Source organism: Diceros bicornis, chromosome 7 (genome assembly GCF_020826845.1).
Source record: "Diceros bicornis minor isolate mBicDic1 chromosome 7, mDicBic1.mat.cur, whole genome shotgun sequence".
NCBI classification, from domain to species: Eukaryota; Metazoa; Chordata; class Mammalia; order Perissodactyla; family Rhinocerotidae; genus Diceros; species Diceros bicornis.
In genome coordinates this window covers 13,381,380-13,399,756 of record NC_080746.1, presented here as the reverse complement: position 1 = coordinate 13,399,756, position 18,377 = coordinate 13,381,380, and the positions used below count along the sequence as shown (strand labels likewise).

The 18,377-nt window shown below is 38.6% G+C and overlaps 2 protein-coding genes across 2 annotated transcripts; one reads left to right on the top strand and one right to left on the bottom strand.

The window, feature by feature from the left end:
* Positions 1-1,250: 1,250 nt before the first annotated feature.
* On the bottom strand, positions 1,251-2,231 carry LOC131407876 (olfactory receptor 10G6). Its single transcript, XM_058544475.1, has one exon. The coding sequence runs from the start codon at positions 2,199-2,201 to the stop codon at positions 1,251-1,253; it is 951 nt and encodes a 316-aa protein (XP_058400458.1). The 5' UTR covers positions 2,202-2,231.
* Positions 2,232-15,969: 13,738 nt separating this feature from the next.
* On the top strand, positions 15,970-16,923 carry LOC131407875 (olfactory receptor 10G9). The gene has a single exon (XM_058544474.1). It carries the CDS (start codon positions 15,988-15,990, stop codon positions 16,921-16,923), a length of 936 nt encoding a protein of 311 aa, XP_058400457.1. The 5' UTR covers positions 15,970-15,987.
* Positions 16,924-18,377: the final 1,454 nt, after the last annotated feature.

Genomic DNA, 18,377 nt, shown 5'->3' with positions numbered 1-18,377 from the left:
GAACTCATTTAGAATAGACAACAATGTCATGTTTTGGAGCTATACTGACAAATTTTTGTCGAGTTGAACTGGACTGACTACTCATGCATATTTTGATGTTTAACCATGCATCTCTGCTATTATAGCAGATAGCAAGAAAAGTCACTGACCATACACATTTCATCTCAGAAAGTCTCTGCTTCATAAAAATCAGTTTTTCTTTATTATCTGAGATTTATAACAATTGGAATTGAGTTTGGAGACTATAGTGATACTTCTTGGGCTGTGCTTGCTCGTGTACATTTGAAACATCAACAAAAACATCTCTAGCACTCTATATCCCATACCTGGGAGTGAAGGGCTTCCATTTAGACACTGGTGACATTCTCTCAAGAAAGACCAATAGGATGGGCTTCAGGTCATCTTCTTGCAACCAGGTACATTTCCCATCCCATCCTGCTCCACATTCATACTCAACAGTTATGAAAAATGCAAGAATGCATTTTTGTAGCACATGCATTCTTCTACTATCTCATATGAACTGTTTCATAAATATCCATGGGAACATCAGGAAGACCCAGTCTATGTTTTTGAAGCAAGGAAGCTTATCCTTGACATGCCTACCACAATTTTACCAAAGTGAAGTCCTGTGCAATATCAGAAGGCTAGAAATGCTCAAGTCTTGATGCAGTGCACATGTAATGGCTCTCTCACATTGTAGTGAAATTGCCCCCTCTAGTTCAAGTTCAAATTCATCTACCATTTTTGTCAAACTAGAAGGCAGAGAGTAGGCAGTAGAGAAGCCACTTACTTCCTTGAACTTCAGTTTCCTCACAGTTACATGGGAATAATAATACCCACCTCACATAATTGTTGTCAAGGTCAAATCACATGGTTTGCATGAAGGTTATTTGTAACCTGTGAAAAGCTATAAGGGTACTCAACTCAGGCATTAGAAGCAATAATATACATGTAGATGGGTGCCACAGAGAAACAGAGTTTTAATGTAGATATGTTATTTATCCTGGATCTTTTCTGCAAGGTGCCATCCTTGGTAAGTTGCTTTGATTGATTTCCATCGACATTGAAGGAAGAAATATGGAAAATTACGTTTGAAAGCAGGTTATAATGTGGAACATTCCAGGCTTCCCACTTCTGTACCTAGGAGTCCTCTACTCTCTGTATGAATCCTTCTTTCTCTTTCTGTCTTAAATCTCCCCAGTGATCTCATGTCCCATTTGGTGCCCTAAATTTTAGTGTCTACTGCATGTCTATGATGCATGGAGTCCATGAGGCTGCACATCCTTGGGACCTCCCAGCCTCCGTAATGCTGCCTTCATCTCTTTATTGCGGAGTGTGTAGATGATGGGGTTAAGCAAGGGAGTGATGACAGTGTAGAAGACAGCTACCATTGCATCCAGGGGTTCCTGTGAGCCAGGACGAAGGTAAATGAAGGTGCAGGGTGCATAATAAACAATGACAACAGTGAGGTGGGCAGCACAGGTGGAGAAGGCGTTGCTGCGCCCATCAACGGACCGGATTTGCAGGATAGCAGCCACTATGCAACCATAGGAAGTAAGGATAAACACAAAGCAGGTGAGGGCCAGGAATCCAATGCCCACAAAGGTGACCAGCTCATTGATGGTGGTGTCAGCACAGGCTAGACGCAGCATGGCAGGAATGTCACAGAAGAAGTAGTCCACCTGGTTTGGAGCACAGAAGGGCAGCCGGAATATGAAGCTTGTCTGGAAAAGTGAATGGAGAGTGCCTCCCAGCCAGGTGCCAAAAGCCAGGTAGTTACAGACACTACGGGTCATGATGGTGGCATAATGTAACGGCTTACAAATGGCCAGGAAACGATCATAAGCCATTAGCGTGTAAAGGAAGCATTCTGTGCAGCCCAAGAAATGGAAAGAAAAAAGTTGGATTACACAGCCCCCAAAGGAGATAACTCTACTATCCAAGAGAAAGCCAGCTAGCATCTTGGGGACAATGACAGAGGAAATGGTCATGTCCAAAAAGGAGAGGTGACATAGGAACCAGTACATGGGGCGGTGGAGCCGGGTGTCCACAAAGACAGTGAAGATGATGAGGCCATTTCCAGAGACAGTGAGGGCATAGACGACAAGGAAAGCTAGGAAGAACAGTATCCCCAGCTGTGGTGGGTGGTGCAGGCCCACCAAAATGAAGTGAGACACAGAAGTCTGGTTTCCACTTTGCATTTCCTTGCTGTTCACATCTGCCAAAAGAAGTAGCAGAAAGCAAAAACTTAATGCCCTTTAAATTCTCTAGGCATGGTACATATATTCTGTGTCATTCCCAAACATGGACAGAAAAGGATCTCAGAAAGAGGGATCTTGCTCTTGCTTGGCTCTTGTTCTTAATCATTCTTTCTCCCCACCCTCAACTGCTGATTCTGACATTCCACTTGGTTTCAGGGAGCAATTTTTTTCTTCAAGATTAAAAGCCATGTAATAGATGGTGTGCGTATAATTCAGGAGAGTGAAGGAAAGACCATACACAGGGCTTTTCATGTTTGGAAGAAGAAATACAATCATGTAAAACCTAAATCAATCTATTGAAGAAATGGCTGTTCTATTGTTTTCCTTCAGTTTGATCTTTGCTGTGTGTACCAGAGAGTTAGGTTATAGTTTATTTATTTTTTAAGTATATGAGAGTCGGAATTATATTTTCTAATGTAAGTGTGCCCAATAAAAATCGTGTAGATTTTAAAAAATGCACTCCCTGGGCTACACACTGAACATAAAATATTTAGAATCTTTGAAGTTGTAGCTAGAAATACCTATTTTCATAAATTCTATTTGAAAAACACTCCTGCCATTTTAAATCTTTCAGGATAATGAAACAATACGAAATAGCCCCAGGACACCTGTTGTCATCTCTTCTCTCTGCCTCTGCATAAATGCAGTCCATCTGTCCATCCATCCATCCATCAATCTGTTTATTCAGTAAAGTAGCAAATATTGTATCTTAAGAGCATGGCCTCTGAAGTCAGACCAGGTTTAAAAATCCCAGCTCTGCCACTGTATAAGTAATCTTATTGCCAATCTCATTGGTAATCTTGGAAAAGCCATTTCATCTTTCTTTGCCTATTTCTATAAGTGGGGACAATCATAGTGCCTACTTCATGGAATTGTTATAAGGATTAAATAAATTCACATAATTCATAGTAGTGCTTTATAAGTATTGGCTGTAATTTTGCAGTAACTATGTGCTGTTGTCCTGTATTATGAGGCAAATTCAGTCATTGCATTTGTGTCTCAGATCTGATCCGAACCTGTAGCTTCCAGTGAATTGTCCAATAGGAGATCTGAGTCCTCCAACTTTGAAGCAGCATCACAAACAGCCTTTTCTCCTAGGGTTGCTGGTGACTGTCATCAGCCACAGTGAAAGGAAGAAATCAGGGAAGCGGCTAAGGGCATGCTAGAGCTCTTTCAGACACTGAGGGGTCATGTGAGCTGTATCCTTCCTAGTGTCACCTTCCTCTCATCAATCTTTGCTCTAATCATCTGTTTACCAACTGGAGGCAAACATCCAAAATCATGTGTCACCTTCCTGAGGACCAGGGGTCACCCAGAATCATTCAGAGGGCTTCAAAGACTGTAGAATGAAATTTGGTTTCCAGCTGGAGTCCTAGTGGGCAAAAGAACCAAGGTTGCAGCTGTGGCTGCCATCTGGCTACTTCTTCTCTTCCTTCTACTCTGTGAATCACCAAGTATCCATAATCTTATCCCTCTCAATCTTCTTCAGTGCCACAGAGACTAATCTCAACAGTGAAAACAGGCTTTCTAGGGTTTGAGCAATTTCATGGGTCATGAGACTTTCCTCGTTAAAGCTAGGAGGGTCCAGTACAAACTGAGACAGGTGGTCACCCTAAGTAAGGGTCTAAACCACATAAAAGCTAAACAATCTCTCAACATGTATCTACAGAATTTATTATAAAACAATTTCAGAAGAAATTCTTAAAGACTTCCCAGACAATTCCTTGATTACCAACCTTTTTTAGCACCACAGTGCCCAAGGGGAAAGTCTAAACTTACTGGCATGGCCTGTAGGAATGGAGAGCCTTGTAATCTGATGTTGACCTACTTCTCTAGCCACCTCTCTCTGTGCTCCATCCCACAAATTTGTGCTGTGGCTAAACATGCTGTCCTATTTCTTTATACATTAGTCCCTTTAATGTGGAATGGCCTTGTTCCTCTGATGCCTGAAAATTTTCTACTGATCTTTCAAGATCCCATTCATGTGTGATCTACTAAGCAAAGCCTTTCTTCCCTTTCTGCCAAATGGTCACTCATTCTTTGTGGCCTCCAAAGTACTTCATTCATATTTCTATGATAAGCTTACTAAGCATATTGCAATTTATCCCTTTCTGTGTCTGATTCCCCCCATTAAACTGTGAGCTCCTACAGGGACTTTGTCTCCTTTTTCTTTTCATCCCAAGTTTGTAGCATACCTGACACAGAAAGATCCTTAAATATTATTGAGTAAATACATTCTGCTCTGTCTGGATGTCCCTATTATCTAGACACTGAATCCAGGGTAATATTAATTAGGTGTTATAATCTAGCTGCCGAAATGACAAGAATTCCAAAACTGGGGCTGTTACTACTTACTAGCTATACTATTTTGAACAAATCTCTTAATGTTCCTAGTTTCAGTTTCTCATTTTTAAAAAAAGAAGAGAGAGGGAGGAGGAATTGGTGTAGATTCGTATGAAAAAGGAAACAGCAATCTAGCAATCTCTTCTGCACCCATATCAATTCATGTTTTAAATTTTGTTCTTACACACAGAAAATCAATTTTCCTCCTAGCCCCAATTCTCTTCTGTACTATAATTTTTTTCTCTTGTCTCCCTGCTGCCTTGACATCTCAGTCCTCATTCATTTTTATAATTTATTGTTCTCTATGCACAGAAATAATTGTTTTTTTCCTCTGGGAAGACAGAAAAATCCCCCTGGTTTACCCATCCACAAGTAAGACTGCTCCAGTTACATGCTGTGTGCAATTTAGTCAGTGCCGTATATTATCATCAACATATGATATATCCCTCCATGTAAGGGAAAAGAAGCCAGTTCCACAAGCAGTCTTGGGGAAAAGGACATTAGTATCTACATGTTAGCTTTATCTGGTCATTTCGAACCCAATATGAACTAGACTAGGCTTAAAGTAGATCCTGAAACTCATCTGGGTCAGAAAACTCTGAGAGGTAAATTGGCCTTTGATGGGCAGACGACAAAGGTCCTCCCCGCTCACATCACTTATTTGTAAAGCATAATGCTATTTGGAGATCTGGGCTGTCTTCTCGGTTCCCGACATCTCTAACATACTTTTAATAAATATATATCTCGGAACAATTTCCATTACTACACCTCCACATCCCTTCTGGAGTCTTGCCTGCTGATGGTCACTGCCTGGATGTGAATCTGCCATGAGGCCATGGCCTGCTGCTTGCCTCAACTTCTTGCTCTCTGCTGTGTCTTGTGGAGGCCCCTTTTTGAGCTCAACAGGTTCCCTGGTGTCCCCTTCTGACCTGCACCTTCTTGATTTTGTCATTGTGCTCTTTCTGTACCCTTCTCTGGCCTCACCTCTTTTTAGCGTTTTTGAAAGTGTTGGCAGCAATGTCCCTGGGCTTTGACGTCTGGAGTCTTGCTTTCAAAGAGCAAGCAGCTCTTCCTTCTTATAGTCCTCGTGGGGTGGGGGCGGGGGGCTGACATCACTTCTGCTTTACTCTTCAGGGATAATTAACTTGCATGGAATAAATTGCAGTGGGCTTTGCTAACAGTGAAACATGAACTGCGGCTAAGTTTACTTAGTTGCTAGTAGCGTCCCTGTGGCATGGGATCCTAAGAGCATACACTGATCAGGAGTCAGGAAGGATCATTCTTTCCATTTCTCTGGGATTTAGTTTTCTCATTTATAAATTGGAGATAATGTTGCCTTATCTACTTATCCCACAAAGAAATGGGGATAGAATTTGAAAGAACTTTAGATAATGCTGCCTTATCTACTTATCCCATAAGGAAATGGGAATAGAATTTGAAAGAACTTTAAAGCTAAAGATGCTACATAAATGCCATATGTTAATTACTTTAAAAGTACCCTTTGGCTTTAACTTGAAAGAGTAAATTACTAGGACATTGCACTAGGATAGGAAACAGTATTTCGGGCAGAACAGTCTAGATCATCCAATATGCAAATAGGAGACTAAGCTAAATGGACTATGAAAAACTTGACAATCCCTTAGAAGTCAAACACACTTAGATCAGAGCTGGAAGGCCTTTAGAGAAATGACCTAGAGCACACCCCATTTTACGCTTGAAAAAACTGAGGTCTGAAGAGAATAAGGACTTTTCTAAAGGTGAAAGATCATACAGTTCATTTAGTGAATAAAATCTCATACAAGTGTATGCAGATGTATGATATGGAATCACTCAACTATAAGAATAGAGGAACTTGTAGTTCTGAAATAGTGGTCGGAAAAGCATAGATCAATAAATATTTGTTAAAAAACCTTTTGTCTCTTAATATGTTCTAATTATTTACTTTGAACCATTGTTGGGGTACAATTTATAAGCAACATATTGTGAAACACAACATTGCACTTTGTCTATTTTTTGAAGGAGGCATTCTCCACTTAAGGAAGCAAATAAAGTTAGTGTCAAGTATTTCAGTTTGTATTTATTAGCACATTTTCCTATTACAAGGACATGATTTCCTAGTTTTTCTATGTTTCCTCGTGATACTACGTTTAAGTCAGATTTAGGGTTCTGCTTGCTCAGAAATAATTTTACTTATAGAAAGGGAGACGGAAGGAATTTAAGACTCCAAACTCCTAATCTTCCCTGTAACAGGGGGCTTTCAAGTTCTGTGATATCCCTAATGGGAATTTATATTTACATAGAATAATACAAGGCAAAGGAATACTTGATTACAAACTGGGGCTTTGGTTCCAAATTCCAATGTGGATCCTTGGCCTTGGAAAGTTAGGAAAGACCTTTTATCTATATGAGGAAACATCAATGGTTGTTTTTTTTTTACTCTAGACCTCCCTTTGCTTTCCATTTGATTTTCTATGTGGATGGGGCCATGGAAGGTCTCTGGGAGGGGATGGCAATTTCTAGTACTAGTAACAACTTACAGAGAGGGTCTGAGAATCTCAAATCTGCACATTTTCACATAAAGGACATACTGAAGCCCAGGGATTTTCCATGATTGTTATAAAATATCTTATTTTGCTGTGGTGACTGGGCTGAAATAGCAAAAAACAAACCACATATTTTGAATGTGGATTATTCATTACAGCATTAGATGAACTTCTTATTTTGCCAGGGGTCTCATGTAAAATTGGAGAATGATTAGAAAAAACAGGGTTCTAAGAAATGGAATGGGAACTAGTGGCAGGATTTGGATGATGTGGTGCCTGAATGTCTAACTCCACACTGAATCTCCCTGCCCAGAAAAATCAGCCCCTTCAGCTCTGTCTGACGAGGATGTTCTTGCTTTGCTTGGAGATCCAAAAGGCCCCTCCAAACACAAAGATAGCTTTCTTTAGTCAAACACCTCAAGTGGGCTTCCCCCCTCCCCAGTCCACCACCCTCCCCACATTAGTTTTGGTCACATGAACATAATTTCCGAAAGAGTTTGACCAAGGAAATAAGAATGTCATTAAAGATTTGGGTAAATTATCAATATGAGCTATCCAGAAGCTCTGCACTCAGTGTACTAGCTTGGTTAGATGACAGTAGCCTTACACTGTTTATTTACTGATTGGTTGACTAACACTTGGACTCAACAGTGGTTTGTGCTAAATAAAGATATAGAGAAAGGAATCTAATGACGAGGAACTGGAAGTGTGGAAGTGGATTTATCATGTGCAACCTGTCCACTTATGCACAAACCCTGGCCTGAGAGGGCCAAGAAGTTATTCCCTTTACCAAGCCTCTAAGAATTATATTGAGAAATGATACTATCAGGAGCCAAGAGTACTGGTTGGAATTATGTGGTTGAAATGAGCTTTTAATTTTTATAATGTTTTAAGGATCATCAGTAGTGGGCCTTAACTATCAGACAAGAGATGGGGAAGTTATCAGAGTGAGTAGTCAGCAGTGTGGTAGTCTAAATGGACCAATCAGCAAAGAATTTTGCCAAGCCAGAAAGTCCTTCCCTCTTGATTAATATAACAAAATTCTACCAGGCCATAAATAGAGGCCAAAATTGAGCCGCCATGAGTGTCATTGCCCTTACCTAATGCTCTGGTTGAGTCAGTTCACTGGTTCAGTGCCATTTTAGAGAAGGAAAGGCCAGGTATGCCTTATAATAACATCTAAGCAGATACTGTGCATGTTCTTCCTAGATTTCCTCAAATGGACCCATATTTCTTCCATTCAGTAACTAGTCAAGGAAAAGGCCCAAACCATTTTTAATGTCTGGAACTCTGGCTTTGTTTGCTGATAAATGGAGCTCTGAACCAAGCCCACCTTAGCAAAATGTCACAGTACCCTGCAATTATTTCCTAGTTCATGAGTGTGGAGTTGGAATTGATGTTCTCAGCAACCAAGAGAATCTACACATTGGCTTCCTGACCCAGGAGTAAGTAGGAACTGTTTTGATAGAGATGGTCATGTCGAAGCCCTGGGTCTCACCATTTTCAATAAAAGAGTCATAAAGCTATGGTGTCTTTGGGGAGGCTCACGGAGATTAATACCACTCTCAAAGATTTGAAAGATTCAGAATCAAATTTCTATCACGCCTCCATTTAACTCTGCAGAATGACAGAGAATTGTAAGTTTAATGAAGTGGTGACTAATATCATAGCTCTTGATCTAGATGTGGTCTTATTAAAATATATCAGAAGAACCATTAGCATGGTGATCCCCAACTGATAAATGCTTTTAATTTGTAAAAATTTCCAAGTACAAACTGTCATACATAAAAAAAATTCCACATACAAAATACATACGTACACATACATAATAATAAAAAACTAAACACATGTAATCATGATTCAATTTAAGAATAAAATGTTATAAGAACCACTGCAATATCCTCTGTGCTTTTCTCCCATGACATCGTCTTGTCTCCTTATGAGAAATAATAACTATCCTGAAATTTCTGTTAAGCCTTCCGTTGATTTCTCTTATAATTTTACCAACCACGTGTTCATTTCTGTTTTGAACTAATTAATATCAATGGAATCATACGGCAGTATTCTTACCTAAAAATTATGTTCTTGAAACTCATTGATTTTGATGGCTGTAGTTTACTCACTTTTTTTTTTTACCTCTGTGATATCTATGTTATGAATAAAACACATTTTTCTTTCTTCTCTCTTTTTTCACATTGTTCTCTCCTTTTCCAAACAATTGAGTTGTTCACATTTTTTTGATGTACATAAGCAGAGCTGCTAAGTATATTTTTGTATGTGGTAGGAAATGCATATGTACAAATTTTATATGGATTCCTGCAAGAGGACTGCTGGACCATAGATATACTCACATATCTGTAGCTATATTGAAGATCTAGTGTTTATACCAATTTTCACATTAACTAGGAGCATAAGAGAGCTCTTTCGGTCCACATTCTTGCTAGTACTTGGTATATTCAGATTTTACAATTTTTTTTCCTGAACTTGAAAGTATGAAATTATATCTTATTGTAATTTTAGTGTGCATTTCCTTGATTACTAATGAAGTTGAACATACTTTCTTTGGTTTTAAACCATTCTTGTTTTTCACTCTCTCAAAAGTCTGTATGAGACTTTGTCTATTATTTTTATTTATTTTTATTTTACTTCCTGATTTATATAGACTTCCATATTACAACTACTAATACTTTTATTTTCTCTTTAGTTTACGTTTGGCTAATATCTTCTCTCATTGCGTAACTTACCTTTTCCCACCCTTATGATGTCTTTTGATAATTCAACCATATTAAAATTAAGAATTTCTATTTATTCTTTTTGTGTCTTTTAAAGAGAAATCCTTACTACACTTTGCATTTATTTATTCAAAGCTAACTTTTTATCACCTATGTGACAGGTACTCTTTCAGATCATGTTTTTTTTGTGTAATAGTATAATATGTAGTGATTTGTCCACTCATCAACAAGATATTACATTGGTTGACTACATGGGTAATACTATGCTAATAGGACCTGGTGGAAATAGAGGATATCCCACATGCCTTGCAAATTCATATGTATACTATATTGTGGGAGAAAAACCTAGAGAAACAAATAAACCTCAGTGACATTCCTGGTAATCTAGTTGCCTTGGGGTGAGTTACACTAGTCCACAAAATCTGGTAGAGTTTTGATAACATTCAAGAATGTCACCTTGTACTGTGCTGAAGGTTCTTGTATTTCATTTTACTCCTGAAGCAGCTTTAAAGTAGTTCAAAGGATCTATATGAGGTACTGATAAAGAAGGAAGGGCATGACTTCCCATGACATTCTTATTTTCACATGAAGGGGCTCTCCAAGGTTTCATTTTCTTGGCACACTGCATGATGAGAAATATCTGGCTGGTCGTATGAACACAAAATTGTAGAGTTACTGGCTTTTATCCCTCTACTGAACAAAATATTTGTACTACACTTAAGGCAATAATTTTGCTACTTTGCCCTCTTCCTTATGCAGACAGTAAATCTAGGTAATTCCATGGGATGCCTCTGCATTTAACTATATCCAGAGGTAAAAAGTAATAGCAAATGTTTGCAACCTAAATCGGCAATATCAAAATGTATTTGTGTCTTGCAGAAATAATGGCTTGATTCACCCTATTCGGCGACACCAACATGCTGAGTTTCCTGATAATAAAAAGTGTTAAAAAAAGCAGAATTCATTAATGTGAGCTATTACTTCATAACCATTTGCAAAATAAGTATTGTACCTCTTGCTTGTATTTTCTACATGGCTTTGACATGTGTATACTAACATGTTTTAGTTTTCTTCCCTCCACTCACTCCATTATTATATATGTGATATGTTCATGGTAACTTTATTATTTTGTCTGTAGATCACCAAATATTGAGTTAGGATTACCTCAGAACCAGAGATGCAATTGACATCACTCAGAGATTCCAGATTTGGATCTGGATGAAATGAATGGTGATATGTTGGAGTGGCTCCCTCTGTGAAGGGAGTGACATGAGGAATAAAGATGCACTTTATTAGGTGCTGACGTTGTGTGTGTGTGAATATGAGGGGAAGGGTGTATACAAATAGTGTGCAGTCAGTGTGGTGGACTGTCGTGGATCTTATTGGTATACTTATTTTCAGATGTTTTGGCTGCATTTCTTTTAAACTCTCTTCCTGTAAGTGAGATTGCCTTCTGATTTAGAAATATCAGATTCTTTCTCATTCACTCTAGCAAATATGGAACATGGGCATGAGATCTAGGCTTGGCCAATAAGATATGTCAACCTAGACTTTGGATTGGAAGCAAGCAGCAATAAAAGGTACACACAAGAGAAAATGTATTCAGATGGTGACTATGACCACATTACCCACACAGTTTCAAAAGGCAGGGTTGATAACATGCCAGGAGTTCTTTAAGGGGTTTATGTCTGTGGTGATCATGAGCACTCAGTGGAGCTCAGCAGTTCTTGGAAAGAGCAGTGGAACCCTCACCAGGTATTTATCAGGCATGATTTTACAATAATTCTGCCTAGCTTTCATGTTTCCTGTTCCTTTTGCAAGTTTGATTTTTTGACTTTACTGTTTTTGACTTTACTGTATTTGACTTTACTGTTTGTTACATGGGTATACGTGGGTGTGAAGGGGGTTGTGTTTTAACTGAAATATAAATTTTTGTTTAGCTTACTTTTGTCACTTAAAACATAGACTGTGGACATCCCTACAGGTCAGTAGATCAATATACAATTCTTTTATTTTCTGGTTTCTTTAGGCATACAATAATTTAAAGGTAATTAGATTACAGCATATAAACTATATTATTATTTTTGTCTTTAAAATTATTTTGTTTCTTCTCATGCCACCACCCCTCAACCCCAGATTAACAACCTCATTTATTTCCTTCTGCTCCTTCCCTCTGCTCCTATAATATAAAAGTTGTTGCTGTTTGCTTTACAAAAATGGCACAATGCTAACCACACTTCTGTGCATCATGTTTCCCCCACCACCATCCACTGAAAATATCTTATGAAAACCCTTCCAAGTTTGCTGATGTGGTTATAATTGAATCATTTTCATAGCTGGTTAATATTTCATGATGTAGCAATACCATGATTTATTCAACCATTCTTCTGTAGGAATATTCACTTGGCTTTCAGTTTTGCCAGTATAAACAATGTATCAACACACATGCTTGAATAAATATACTTATGTACTCATGCTTTTATTTTTATGAGATAGATTCCTGGAGTGAAATAACTGGATTTCAGAGAATATTTATTATTTAAATTCAATAACTATTGTAGTATTGTGTTCCCAAAGAAGGTAGTGTAACTATACACATTTATACCAACAATATGGGAGATGAAGCTTTTCCCTTCATTGAAGCCAGCAATAGATGTTGATATTAGTAACTTGAATAGTTATCTTAATTTGTAATAGTTCAGACAAATCAATAAAACACTATTACCTTAAAAGAAAGAAATTAATAAAGTTCATGTAAGTCTAATTTATAAAATAAGATATACTGATGAAAGATCATGTGATTACTCATGCTTGTAAAAGCAATGAAAGTTATGACAGCAATAGATTCTAATTATTACTTATACAACTAGGAAATAATTATGTATCTTTAGGTAGTTCTTTATGAAAAGTCACTCCAAAACTCTAAGCATCAAAAAAAGTTTGGGAACTTAGGTGTTGTAAACCACATTAAAAAGATGGTGAAGGAGAGACTGATATTGAGATGGAGAGTGCACACAGGCAAAGACTATTTATGGATTCTGGGCAACTTTAACTTGAGAGCAAGCAGTTGTGAGTCTATCTGTATCACTATCTGGGAAAGGAAAAGGGTAACTGAGTCCTCCTTTCCTCTTAGGTGTAAGTATTAGCTCCAGAAAGACATGAAATCTTCTCAGGAGGATTCAAACAACAAACACGTAGGGAAATACATGCATGATTATTAAAAACCTTTCATTAGTCCCTTCCTGTAGTTTTTCTGCTTATCAAGGAACCTCAAGACCCAAGAGTAATCCTATCCCCTGAGAAACAAAACCAAGTTAAGCTCCTACGTACCCAGCCATGTTAGTTTCCATTCACTGAACTTTAACTAGTTAGGTCCTTGAGTAGACATGAACCACTCTTTCTCACCAAGGAATCACAGATATATCTGTTCCTTGAGTAATAACTTAAAAACTAGTGCCTTGTCATAGCATGTAGAGAGTGAGAAATTGGGGGAAAAAACACCACAGATGAGTTTTATACTGAAATGAATCACATACTGTAAGGTAAGTTCTTAGAAAGGCAGATTTTTTTTTATTTTCCTCTGCTTTCTTAAACTTCCATTCACAGTGAAGATACTTGGGGATTGTTAGACTTCCTTCTAAATTTGGTTATCTAGTCTCTCTCTCGCTATGTGTATATGTATACAATTCTCTCTGTGTATGTACAATACAGTTCATAATTGAGGGCCTACAAATAGGGACTAAGTTGCTGCAGCATGGACAAATGAGTCAAACGTTGACACCTCTGGTTGTTACTCCTGTCTAAGTCTCAGGCTACCTTGTAATTCATCTGATGAAAATTTTCATATAACATTTAATTTGAATGTGAGATTATCCTGGTGATAGGATCCCACTGGTACAAAAGAAATTTCAGAGATACATTTGTTCTATTTCTCGAGTTCTGATATCCATGTAGGTGATTAGGATAATTCTGTCTCTGTTACTCATTTTCTTAGTTGAAAAATATAACTTTAATATAGCTTAAGCCACATTGCCTGGAGATAGGATACATTTTGCCTGAGCTTTGCTAAAAGCAGAGATCTTTGTTTCTCTCATAGTGGTGAGCCAGTTTCATAGTCTTCTCTCAAGGAAAAATTAATAACAATCCTGAACTCGATAGTATTTTAGATTAAGTCAATAACATCATTTCTGCCTCACTTTTCATTTTACAGAATCCCAACTCTTCTTGACGTCAAGCTGACATAGGTCCGTTCCTCTTGCATTTGTTCCATTTTTTCTGTCTCAGGAAAAATTTCCTGTTTAAATAAGAAGGATATACTTGATGGAATAGTCTTCTCTTATGAGCGCATTGCCTGGATTTATGAGTATGAGGAATAGAAGATGGAGGAGGGATATTTTCTCTAGCAAAGCCAATATTAGGAAATATTTAGACATCTAGGACAGAAGGATGTATGTTAGAAAATTGGCCTCTACCAAATGGATTCTGGTTGGGGGAACGCATATGGTCTTTATGTTCTCAGAGCCTCATAAGGGATGGTCTAGTGTAAGAGAAGTGTGAGCCTGGCAGTGTATGAGGTTTGGTATCTTCTGGATCATATGGGAGATTGCAGGGATCCTACTATGGAGTTGAGATTTCTAATCTGCTCTGGTTGAAGTGAGAGAAGTCCCTTTATAAGCAGGTGATGGTAGTGAGACATCAATACTAGTACCAGAGATGAAATCTTCCTCAAAGATATAAATTTGAAATTGAGAAGTCTCTATAAAACAAAGAGATTTTATTTATTGTCCATCTCTCTCTTTCTCTCTCTCTCTATATATATGTATATGGCAATTCTGTAATACAAAGCACAATGTTATAGGATTCACTATCGTTTATGAGCAGTTATGTGCCAGACACTGTATTAAGTACTTTGCATGCAGTATCTTCCTTAATACTTATAACTTCTCAGTGAGGTAGGTGATGTGATTACTGCCAAGTTATGTAGGACGACACAAGAGAATTATTTAGGTGTACTGTAGACTTTTGAAATGCTCGTTGCTATCAACAATTGAATTCCTGATTCTTTTTTTTTTTTTTACTTTTTGATTCATTTCTTTTTATTGATTTCTATGGTTTAAGTGCTTTTTTAAAATTGTTTTTTAATTTTATTGTGGTCACATTGGTTTATAACATTGTATACATTTCAGGTGTACATCATTATACTTCTATTTCTGCATAGATTATATCAGGGTCACCACCCAAATACTAATTACAATCCATCACCACACAAATTCTTGGTTCTTTAAGTTTCCTCATGAACTCTGGAGAGAAAATAGAGTTGCAAATAGCCCCCAACATTCTTGCCTCCAAGTGTACACTCCCTGTTAAATCACCTCCCCTTGAGTGTGGGTGGGACCTGTCAATATGGTGGGATATCACTCTCTTGGCTACATTATGTTACATTACACTTTGTCACAGCAAACTGGAGAGAGTCTCCTGCTGGCTTTGAAGAGATAAGCTGCCATGTTATCAGAGAGTCAGGTGGTTAGGACTTAAGGGTGGCTTCCAGAAACGGCTAGCAATGGTCTCTGGCAACAGCCAGCAAGAAAACAGGGGCCTCGGTCTCAAAGCTGCAAGGAAATGAATTCTGCCAACAACCTCAATAAGTTTTGGAGGAGGATCCTGAACCTCAGATGAGATTATAGTCTCAGATGAGATTACAGACCCAGTGACACCTTGATTTCAACTTGGTAAGACTTGAGCAGAGGACTCAGCTGACCTGAGTCTGAAAATTGTAAGATAGTAAATTTAAATTGTTTCATGCTGCTATATGTGTGGTAATTTAAAATACACAAATAGAAATTAGTGCCATGGATTTATTCTACTTCGTTTTGCATATATCTGTGTGTGCCTCTACTCATGCGTGTGTCTGTGAGACAGAGAAACAGATGATGAAATCATTCCATCACCTTTACCAAAAAGCTTTGTAACAAGCAAAATTGAGTATAACTCTAGAGTTATCTACCATGGATGATGCATTTGCTACATAAAGAATGGGTTCTCAGTTCCCAATTAAATGCTGGATGTTTTTTATATTCTCACAGGGAGAGGGACCAAAGGTGTGGAAAAATGACAAATGTGAGCCTCATGACAACATTCATCCTCATGGGCCTTCCCCATGCACCAGCACTGGACACCCCCCTCTTTGGAATCTTTTTGGTGATTTATGTACTCACTGTGGTGGGGAACCTCCTCATCCTGCTGGTGATCACGGTGGATTCCCACCTCCACACCCCCATGTACTACTTCCTGACCAACCTGTCCTTCATTGACATGTGGTTCTCCACGGTCACTGTGCCCAAAATGCTGATGACCTTGGTCTCCCCAAGAGGCAGGGCTATCTCCTTTCACAGCTGTGTGGCCCAGCTCTACTCCTTCCACTTCCTGGGGAGCACAGAGTGTTTCCTCTACACAGTCATGTCCTATGACCGCTACCTGGCCATCAGTTACCCGCTCAGGTACACCAGCATGATGAGTGGAAGAACGTGTGCCCTCCTGGCCACAAGCACATGGCTCAGTGGCTCTCTGCACTCTGCTGTCCAGACCACACTGACGTTCTGTTTACCCTTCTGTGGGCCCAACCAGATCCAGCATTACTTCTGTGATGTGCCGCCCATCCTCAAACTGGCCTGTGCAGACACCTCTGCCATTGAGATGGTGATCTTTGTCAACATCGGGGTGGTGGCCTCGGGCTGCTTTCTCCTGATAGTGCTGTCCTATGTGTCCATTGTCTGTTCCATCCTGAAGATCCGCACCTCAGAGGGGAGGTGCAGAGCCTTTCAGACCTGTGCCTCTCACGGCATTGTGGTCCTTTGTTTCTTCCTTCCGTGTGTCTTCATTTACCTGAGGCCAGGCTCCAGGGATGCTATGGATGGGGTTGTGGCAGTTTTCTACACTGTGCTGACGCCCCTTCTAAATCCCGTGGTGTACACCCTGAGGAACAAGGACGTGAGGAAAGCTCTGGTGCAGCTAAAGGACAAAGTAGCATATTCTGAGAGCAAATAAACGCTCAATGTAGATATGCTCATTTAAAAATATAGTAATATAATTTAGTCATGAACATATAATTTATTACGTGTATGGTTCTCAGTATTAAACATTATCCAAAACCCCCTATCAGGAATATTCGTTTCACATATTTTTCTGAGGAATTGAAAAAATCACAATTAATATTTTATTTACAATGACCATTCTTAAATTTTGATCTCTCAACTCATTTCTCAGTAATAGGTTTATTTTACCTTTTTTTTTTTTTTACAATTTTATTTACCTACAGTTGACATATAACATTGTTTTATCTTTTTAAAAAAATAGATATTTTGATTGGCTCTCAGATACAGAGCATTGAATTTTTCATATACCTACGTTGATAATATGGTTTTTCTGTTTATTTCTTATGGACACACACATGGGAATTTACGGTCCTGGGGATATTGTTCAAAGATAGCAACAAATATCAGAGGTCACTTACTTGTGGTTGCAGCTGTGCAACTACCCTCTCAATTCTCTTAGTGCCTTTGTGAGTGTTTGTGTGTATGTGTGTGTGTTTATTTGTGGGTCCCAAGTTGACTACCCTCTTCCTTAGCAATCTTGACCCTGTTAATTGCTCCCACATTGAAAGAGTTCTAAACTTCTTCTGAACAGCTTGCTATCTCTCTAGGATGTTCTGCCAGGACCAGCTGTGGCTCTGACATGCTCCTTTCAGTAACTGAAGATGATCCCTACCTTGCAAGAGCCCTATAGTTTCTCGGGTTTGGTGAGTCAAATCAGGACAAAGCTATCCGCAGATACCGCTAGTCACCAGCACATACTCTGACCTTGAATTCCTGTGCTACCTGACCAGTGGCCCATATTTAGCACAGAACCGTTCTGTGCTGGTTCCTTTTACTACAGATGGAAGTGATTAGTCATGCTGCCCAGATAGCTCCTTCTCCCTCCATCTTAGAGTCTTGGAAATTCAGGTACACCAAATGACAACGCGCTCTGGGACAGGACGCCCCACATTGCAGGCTGGGGCCAATAGTGTTTCCTATTTAGAGGGTAGAAAAATGAAAATATAATTAAATAACTAGTTATCATAGGATTTCAACATATTTCTTTTACAAATTAGAAAAATAAGACCTGGTAAAGACAAGACCTCCTAAAATACCTAACGCATAGCTACATAGCCCATACTTGTGGCCATCCACATGGAATGGATGAAGTGCTGTAATTGCATTAAACAAAAACAAATATTGGCTCAAATAAGTTTAGAAATAATTTTATGCCCTGTTCCTCAAGTTCTCATCTGTAGAAGATCCGCTCTCAAAATACTGTTACGAGGGTTAAATGAGTTAATAGAAGTAAAAACGTTTGAGTGATACTGATTTATACTAAATTATTAATCAGAGTTTTAAAATTCAAACCTGGGGCCACCAGCCAGATAGCCTGATTCTCAGAATCATTCTCTTTACAAATTA

Bases quoted from the DNA above. Each gene is read 5' to 3' on its own strand.
- LOC131407876 (XM_058544475.1), bottom strand. From the start codon at position 2,201: ATGCAAAGTGGAAACCAGACTTCTGTGTCTCACTTCATTTTGGTGGGC.
- LOC131407875 (XM_058544474.1), top strand. From the start codon at position 15,988: ATGACAAATGTGAGCCTCATGACAACATTCATCCTCATGGGCCTTCCC.